Below are 8,870 nucleotides of genomic sequence, written 5' to 3'. Positions count from 1 at the left end.
CGAATACATGAGACATAATAAATAAAACATAATAAATAAGGCATAATACATAATAGATAAAACCATAACATAATCATAAACAAGGCCAGATTCAAACAAGGCGCGCAAGCGCGCCCAAATAACTAGAGGGGCACACCAATCCCGAAACCCGGCCACACTAAGTCGGGCAATTCGAACATACGGACATACGGGTACACTAAGCCACGGGCTATATAAAGCGGGCGGCTGGCCTCAGAATAGTCAGTCAGTGGAAGTCACCAGCGAGCGGGAAAGCAGCAGGATCAGGACAGGATCGACGAGTGGTAACTATTGGAGAGTAAGATCAACCCCCTACGTATAATTCTCTGTGCTGACTTAAGGGTCCGAATTACGTATCTACGCTGACTTAAGAGTCCGTATAATTCTCTGTGCTGACTTAAGGGTCCGTATAATTCTCTGTGCTGACTTAAGGGTCCAAATTACGTATCTACGCTGACTTAAGGGTCCGAATTACGTATCTACGCTGACTTAAGGGTCCGTATAATTCTCTGTGCTGACTTAAGGGTCCAAATTACGTATCTACGCTGACTTAAGGGTCCGAATTACGTATCTACGCTGACTTAAGGGTCCGTATAATTCTCTGTGCTGACTTAAGGGTCCGTATAATTCTCTATGCTGACTTAAGGATCCTACATATAATTCTCTACGCTGACTTAAGGGTCCGACATATAATTCTCTACGCCGACTTAAGGGGTCCCACAATATAGGCTTACGTTGATTCAAGGGTACTCGACGAAATTCGGAGCGGCCGCGTAGGAAAGACCGCGTCCCCGGACGGAGACGCGAGGTACGAAGAGCCTCGCTGCGGAAGCCGGAACCTAGGCCGAGGGAGCCCGTACAGTTTTATATATAATTATTGTAACCCAGAAATTGAATGAATAAACTGCGTCTAGATTTAAGCCTAGTTAAGGTAAACTCTACACATTATCACTGGGACTCGGGTCGGGAATTCCTCTCTAGCACCACTGTCCTGAAAGAAAGAAATTTCCTGGACGACCCTGGCCAGCCCTGACTACCCGAGGCACGGCTGAACGTCACAAAGTGTTGGCAGCCGCGATCGACCAGCAGTCTCACATGCGGGATCTACAATTGGCCACAATCAACCGCTAGCTCGAGAAGGTCATCCCTTGGGAAGCGAGACTCCCGCGGAAAACAACTTTACGCATCATACTCTGGAGAATATTCCGGCGGCTGGTTCTCAGACTCTGTTGCCAACCATCCTTGCTGACGTCATCGACGCCTGGGGAAATACTATAACCTGCAGGCTGCTCCTGGACACTGGATCTACAATAACCTTGGCATCGGAATCATTTGTTCAGCGAATAGGCGTGCGTCGAACGCACGCACGGATTTCTATTCTCGGTCTCGCCGCCAACAGCGCGGGCGTTACCCGAGGACGCGCACATATCAAGCTGCGCTCTCGTCATTCGGGCCAAACTGTCGAATTGGTCTCGTTCATTCTCAACTCGCTGACGTCATCACTTCCTGCCCAAGTTATTGACACCTCATCCTCTACGTGGAGGCAAATCTGCGAGCTTCCTTTGGCAGACCCAACGTTCTGCACACCTGGAGCAATTGATGTCATTGTTGGATCGGATCAACTTTGGTCTCTATACACAGGAGATCGGAAACACTTTGGTAACGGCTTTCCTATCGCTCTCAATACTGTATTTGGTTGGATTCTTGCAGGCTCTTACTCTGCATTCAATGATTACCCTACTTCTGCGGTTACTCATCACGCGGACCTAGACACGATGGTCCGTTCATTCATGGAGATGGACAGCATTCAGCCTAACCAGGCTCTCCTGGACGCCAGCGATCCCACAGAGCGTCATTTTGCTGCCACACACAAGCGCTCAACGGACGGGGTGTACGTCGTCGAGTATCCCTTCAAGGAGAAGGCACCGCCTATTGATTCGACCTTGCCACAGGCCATCAATCGCTTCTTCTCGCTGGAACGCAAATTTCGTCGGCATCCAGAATTGAAGCAGCAGTACGAAGCCTTCCTGGACGACTACTTGCAACGTGGACATATGGAACAACTGACCTCGGCTCAGGTTGAGGAGTCCCCAGACACCTGCTTCTATTTGCCGCACCACGCTGTCATCAAACTGGACAGTCTGACTACCAAACGTCGTGTAGTTTTGGATGGATCAGGAAAGGACAGCTCTGGAGTATCGCTCAATGACAGACTACATATTGGTCCACCGATTCAACGCGATCTTCTTGGCGTTTGTCTACGCTTCCGGCAGCACCAATATGTTTTATGCGCAGATGTCGAAAAGATGTTTCGAGGCATTAAAATCTTTAAGCCACACACCAATTATCAGCGCATTGTTTGGCGGAAGACTGAGAATGAACCTCTGCTTCATTTTCGCCTGCTGACGGTTACCTACGGATTGGCACCGTCACCATTTCTGGCTGTTCGAGTTCTAAAGCAACTTGCCGACGATCATGGCCATGAATACCCTGCAGCAGCTCACGCTCTTCTGCACGATGCCTATGTGGACGATATCCCTACAGGCGCCAACACATTCGAGGAGCTTATGATTCTCAAGGACGAACTTATAGCCCTCTTGGATAAGGGAAAATTCAAGCTACGCAAATAGAGTTCTAATAGTTGGCGTCTTCTGAAATCATTACCAGAGGAAGATAGATGTTTTGAACCTATCCAGCTCCTCAACAAATCAGCTGCGGATTCACCTGTCAAAGTTCTTGGTATCCAATGGAACCCTGGGAAGGACGTTCTGTATCTCAACCTAAAGGGATGCGATGCGACCATTTCTCCGACGAAAAGAGAACTCTTGTCTCAGCTATCAAGAATTTATGATCCGCTTGGACAGTTCTACTCAAGCTAATCTTCCAAGAAAGCTGTACAAGTGTCCTGCAGTGGGACGACCCCATTCCTGAAAGTCTACGTACGCGCTGGAGAGCCTTAGTAGAGGATTTGCCAGCACTTACGCAATGCCAAGTACCACGGTATATTGCGTCACCATTTCGAGATGTTCAACTACACGGATTCGGCGACGCATCCTCGCACGCCTATGGTGCGGTAGTTTACGCTCGAGTAGCAGATGGATGCAGCTTTCAAGTAACTCTAGTTGCCGCCAAAACACGGGTGGCCCCGATCAAGCCCGTATCAATTCCACGTTTGGAGCTAAGCGCTGCGTTACTTCTATCTCGATTGCTGTCTATTGTCAAAGCAATTCCTATTTTCAGCACGAGCTGCTGGACAGATTCAGAAATTGTGCTACACTGGCTTTCAGCTCCCCCTCGACGGTGGAACACCTACGTCTGCAACCGAACTTCTGAGATATTGAGCGACTTTCCCCGTAGCTGCTGGAACCATGTTCGCACGGAAGACAATCCTGCTGATTGTGCTTCCCGAGGACTTCATCCGTCAAAGCTTCTGGAGCATCGACTGTGGTGGAAAGGTCCGTCCTGGCTGGCCACACCCACCTCTTAGTGGCCACCTTCTACAAGCAAGTTCAGCGTATCTTCAAGTTTCGAGGTCAACACCGAAGAACGAGCCATAAAGCCCACGACTCTACATAACTTTCCTGATGAAAGTATACACGAGTTACTCATCCACAAATTCTCAACCTGGACGCGTCTTATAAGGGTATCTAGCTACTGTCATCGCTTTATTCACACTCTTCGATCTCATCATAGGAATTCGGCAACATTCCTTACGTCTGAAGAGTTGCTGGACGCACAGCGCCGACTTATTCGACATGTGCAACAAAAATCCTTTGCCAGAGAATATGCGCAGCTAGAGAATCGACGCCAGCTTAACGCTAAATCGCATCTTATCCGGTTTTCTCCGTTTCTGGATGATTTTGGAGTAATGCGAGTCGGTGGGAGAATCGAGCAATCTACACTCAACTACAACGCCAAGCACCCGATTCTGATACCTAAAGATACACCACTAGCTGGACTGCTGGTTCGACATTTTCATGTCTCCTATCTGCACACAGTTGATGCAACGTTCACCAATCTTCGTCAGCAGTACTGGATTCTGGGAGCCCGCAATCTCGTCAGAAAGGCAGTCTTCCAATGCAAATCCTGTTTTCTTCAACGAAAGGGCACAAGCAACCAGATCATGGGAGAGCTACCAATTCCTCGAGTTCAAGCTAACCGCTGCTTTCAACACACAGGACTGGACTACGCTGGACCGATCGCAATCAAGGAATCAAAAGGAAGAACTCCACGCATCGGAAAGGCATGGTTTTCTATTTTCGTGTGCCTCACTACAAAGGCACTTCACATCGAGGTTGTTAGTGAGCTAACTACACAGGCTTTCATCGCAGCCTTTCAACGATTCATTGCCCGCCGAGCGAAGCCTACTGACCTGTATTCGGACAACGGAACTACATTTCATGGAGGCAAGCGAACTTTGGATGACATGAGACGTCTGGCCATTCAACAAGCCAAAGATGAGGAACTAGCAGGATTCTTTGCCAATGAAGGGATTTCTTGGCACTTTATACCCCCGTCTGCTCCCCATTTTGGAGGGATGTGGGAAGCTGGAGTTCGCTCAATTAAACTCCATATGAAACGGATACTTGGATCAAAGGCTTTAACGTTTGAGGAGCTCTCTACTGTCCTGACCCAAATTGAAGCTATCCTGAATTCACGCCCGCTGTGCCCAACTGGGGATAATTCTTTGGATCCACTGACGCCTGTTCATTTTTTGACTGGATCTCCGTATACTGCATTGCCTGAACCCTGTCGTCTGGATATGCAAGTCAATCGATTGGAGAGGTGGAACCAGCTGCAAGCCATGGTTCAAGGCTTTTGGAAAAGGTGGCATATGGAATACCTGACATCTCTTCATGAGCGGACAAAGTGGCATCTGGAAACCGAGAATCTGAAGATCGACACACTGGTAGTACTCAAGGAGCCCAATCTACCGCCCTCTAAATGGATTCTTGGCCGCATCACCGCTGTGCACGCAGGAATCGACAACAAGGTCCGAGTCGTTACAGTAAAGACTGCTCACGGATTATACAAACGGCCAATTGCCAAAATCGCTGTACTGCCTCTCTGCTGAACAACCGTTCAGGGGGGCCGGTATGTTTGGGAACGAGACACCGCGCGACATTTACATTTCTCTGTTTACATTTACATTTGCATTTGTCTGCAGCTGCAGCGGAGCTTATCAGCGGAATCAATGTAATTGTCCTCGAGCTTGCCCAGTACTTTTCCAAACTTCTAATTTCTTCTAACTGTAACTTGTTTACGTCTTATGTTAGTTCAATCGTATGGCGTGAGTACAGCCAAAGCTTAAGTCAGTCACATTTTTGATCTACAAGCAAACGTACGCATCGGTGTCGAAATAATTAATATTAAGTGTCTGCAATTAACCAATAAATCAAAATAAACAGTACCACTGGCGGTTTATTTATGAACATATACAATCACAAAACAAAACATAACACAACTGGTCAAACTCCAGCTGACTTCTTCATTTTTGCAGGAACCCTTACCTACGACACTCAATAAAATAAAGTAAACAAAATTGACAAACTCAATGAAAATAGACAAGACGATAACCACGAATATCAATACATATCTATTAACTTAACTAAGACAGAAAATACTTATGAAGAACTTATCAAACAAACTCAACCTTTTAATAACTTACCACAAATTCAGTATCTAGTAGAAAAACTTAACAGAGAAATGAACGGTATAATAATTGTAAAACGTAGTAAACGCGGCCTTGTTAACTTTATGGAAAGAATTTACAAATACTTATTCGGTACCCTAGATCAAGAAGGTATAGAAGAATTACAACAACAAATAGCCGACATCACAAAAAAAAAAATGTACAAATAAGCGAACTCAACCACGTAATAGAAGTCATTAATAAAGGAATCGAAGTGACTAATCATTTAAATTATAACTTTGAAGAAGAACAAATTATAGCTTTAATAATTTTCAACTTACAACAATTCAGTGAATACATTGAAGACATAGAACTTGGTTTGCAACTGACACGCTTAGGTATCTTTAATCCAAAACTTTTAAAACATGATTCAATAATCCACGTCAATTCTGAAAAACTTCTTAGAATCAAAACTACAAATTGGCTTAACGAAATTCTGATAATATCCCATATTCCAATAGACATAATCAAAGTTTTGGAAATAATACAATACCCAGACGAAAAAATGTAACATACTAACCAAAACACTACACGACAAATATTTTGTACTCAATATTAAAACATACACGGCAAGTTCTCAAAGCATCGTTATAAATAAATGTTTAACTGGTATACTAAACCAGGTCCCAACACAATGTAGATACAGTAAAACACATTCTGATTTTGAAATAAAATATCTAGAGCCAAATATAATTACAACTTGGAACCTACCCAAAACTATTCTAAACCAAAATTGTATCAATAGAGAAACTATAATAGAAGGCAATAACATGATAAAAGAATTTAATTGTTCTGTTCATATAAAATAAATATTAATTAGCAACACAATGTTAGACTATACTCAAACTATCTATGTAAACAATAATGTATAAAAACTTAAACCACTCGAATACATTCAGACAAATGAAATAATCGAACAACACAAATAATAACACTTACAAGATCATAATCATAATTGTTATTAGTGCATTATTGTTATTTACCTATAAATACAAGACTATACCCCAAAAGTTAATTGTCCTGAAACATACCATATTGTACCCCCCAAAACCCCTGTATTGTACCCTAATCTAAGCGCCTGAGGACAGGCTTATTTCTAAAGGATGGGGAAGTAACATTCTTTCTACACCCACAACACCCCAACCGTCTCAGGATTCTCCAATTACTCCTATTTTTCGGGAGCTTCTCTCTTCACGAGAGAATAGACATTTATAACTTAATTCTCTTAACCTTCGCTTTTAAACTATCCAAATCTACCTATATAAGCGCAGACATTTCTCCATGAGTTAGTTCAGTACTGAATACGCTATCAATTGCGATAGCTTTACTAAAGCCCACTTCAACTTCAAAGTCCATTGTCCAACTTAGTGATAATCCAAAGGCTCTAGTTCTTCCTTTATTGGAATTAATAAAACGTTTAATAATACATAAGCAAGAGAGAACGCTATAGTCGAGTTCCCCGACTATCTGATACCCCTTACTCAGCTAGTAGAAGTGCGAAGGAGAGTCTTCAACACTGATAGTTTGTGGCGGTTTGTGGGCGTGACAAAAGGTTTTTTGGCAAAACCAACCGTGTTTTTTTATACCCGTTACTCGTAGAGTAAAAGGGTATACTAGATTCGTTGAAAAGTATGTAACAGGCAGAAGGAAGCGTTTCCGAACATTTAAAGTATATTTAGTGACATATTCATTTCTTCATACGACATATTCACTCTTCATATAAAAAAGCTAAAGCCGATCTTTTGGAAAGCTTCACTCTCCAAAAGCCTCATAAATAACATTCCCCCAAGATACGAACCGCTTAACGGTAACGAGATTAATGATCTGTTAAGCTTGACATATAAAGCTAAGTAGAACTTAAAAGGCTTATGTTAATCCTCTTTAAAAGGTTTGCTGGGCCGAAAGAATACCTTTGTAAATTAGTTCTTAACTGACCTCTGGTGAAACTTATTCAAATAAAGATAATAAAAAGGAAAATATATTTTTTTTCATTAAATCTATCACCAAAAAAGTTTATTGGCGCAGTCGGTAGGATACTGAAAAAAGTCCTAGTAAACTCGTTATCCTTTGACAATCTAGTCAAAAGAGGAAACTTGTACGACCAAGTAACCTTTTCTGATTGTACCCGCGAATTGGCCGCAACAAAGTGATTTCGGTTCGTTTAAAGTGACTAAAATCGGTATCCGCACAAGAACCTGTGCGATCGGAGTTAATTTAAAGACCTAATTTTGTGGACCGCTACGTGAAGTGAGACCTCCACTAAGGTGTAATACAATTAAAAGGCGCACAGTGCAGTTCACTAAGACATAAGTCTCGACATACTGTAGCAGTCAGTGAACAAAAACAGTAGCCCACTAAAATCAAAAGTGCGACCGCTACTATTGTATAAAACAATAAAAAGTTAAAACAGTGCAGTTCACTTAAGGCATAAGTCTCGACATACTGCAGCAGTCTGTGAACAAGAACAGAAACTAACTTATAAATAAAACTAAAATGGAATTACCAGCGGAAAATATTGCTCAATTACTTCGGCAAATACGCCAAGTACCGAAATTCTCTGGAGACCCAACGAATCTCAGCTCGTTCATCAGACGTATCGAATACCTGTTGAACTTATACCCTTCAAACGACGCTCGACAGAAGGCGGTTATATTTGGAGCCATCGAACTTCAAGTTTTCGGAGATGCGGAAAAGGTTACCCAATTTGGAATGCACAACGAATGGACATCTTTAAGAGACGCCCTAATCACGGAATTCAAGACTCAGACGCCCCTGGAGGATCTACTAGAAAGACTATATCGGACATCTTTTAAGGGTAACTTACGTCTATTCTGTGAACAATTAGAAGATAAGTCCAGAGTAATTATAAATAAGTTAGCATTAGAGAATGACCGAAATAATATGGTGGTTTATACACAAGCAATGGCAACCACAATAAAAAATACAATTCAACGCTCACTCCCCGATAGGTTGTTCATGACCTTAGCGAGGTATGACATTTCAACCGTTCAAAAACTAAAGCAAACCGCCCAACAAGAAGGTCTATACGAAGACCCAATTTCAAAAACATTCGATAGTCAGCCAAAATTTAACTCAAATTCACCTAACACCTATAAACAAACAAACATTAACCACATCAAAAACACTCACCCCAACCAAC

General features: G+C 42.9%; 1 protein-coding gene across 1 annotated transcript; it reads left to right on the top strand.

Moving 5' to 3' along the window:
• Nucleotides 1–3,386: 3,386 nt before the first annotated feature.
• On the top strand, nucleotides 3,387–5,092 carry LOC122319593. Its single transcript, XM_043207056.1, has 2 exons — nucleotides 3,387–3,532; nucleotides 3,712–5,092. The coding sequence occupies exons 1-2, from the start codon at nucleotides 3,387–3,389 to the stop codon at nucleotides 5,090–5,092; spliced, it is 1,527 nt and encodes a 508-aa protein (XP_043062991.1).
• The last annotated feature ends 3,778 nt before the right edge of the window (nucleotides 5,093–8,870 follow it).

Source organism: Drosophila yakuba, chromosome 3L (genome assembly GCF_016746365.2).
Source record: "Drosophila yakuba strain Tai18E2 chromosome 3L, Prin_Dyak_Tai18E2_2.1, whole genome shotgun sequence".
NCBI lineage: Eukaryota > Metazoa > Arthropoda > Insecta > Diptera > Drosophilidae > Drosophila > Drosophila yakuba.
Note: the sequence above shows the minus strand (reverse complement) of the source record. Positions and strands in the feature narration are given on the sequence as shown.

Bases quoted from the DNA above. Each gene is read 5' to 3' on its own strand.
- LOC122319593 (XM_043207056.1), top strand. From the start codon at position 3,387: ATGTTCGCACGGAAGACAATCCTGCTGATTGTGCTTCCCGAGGACTTC. The intron at 3,533-3,711 runs GTATCTTCAAGT...ATCTCATCATAG, and splicing joins CTTCTACAAGCAAGTTCAGC to GAATTCGGCAACATTCCTTA.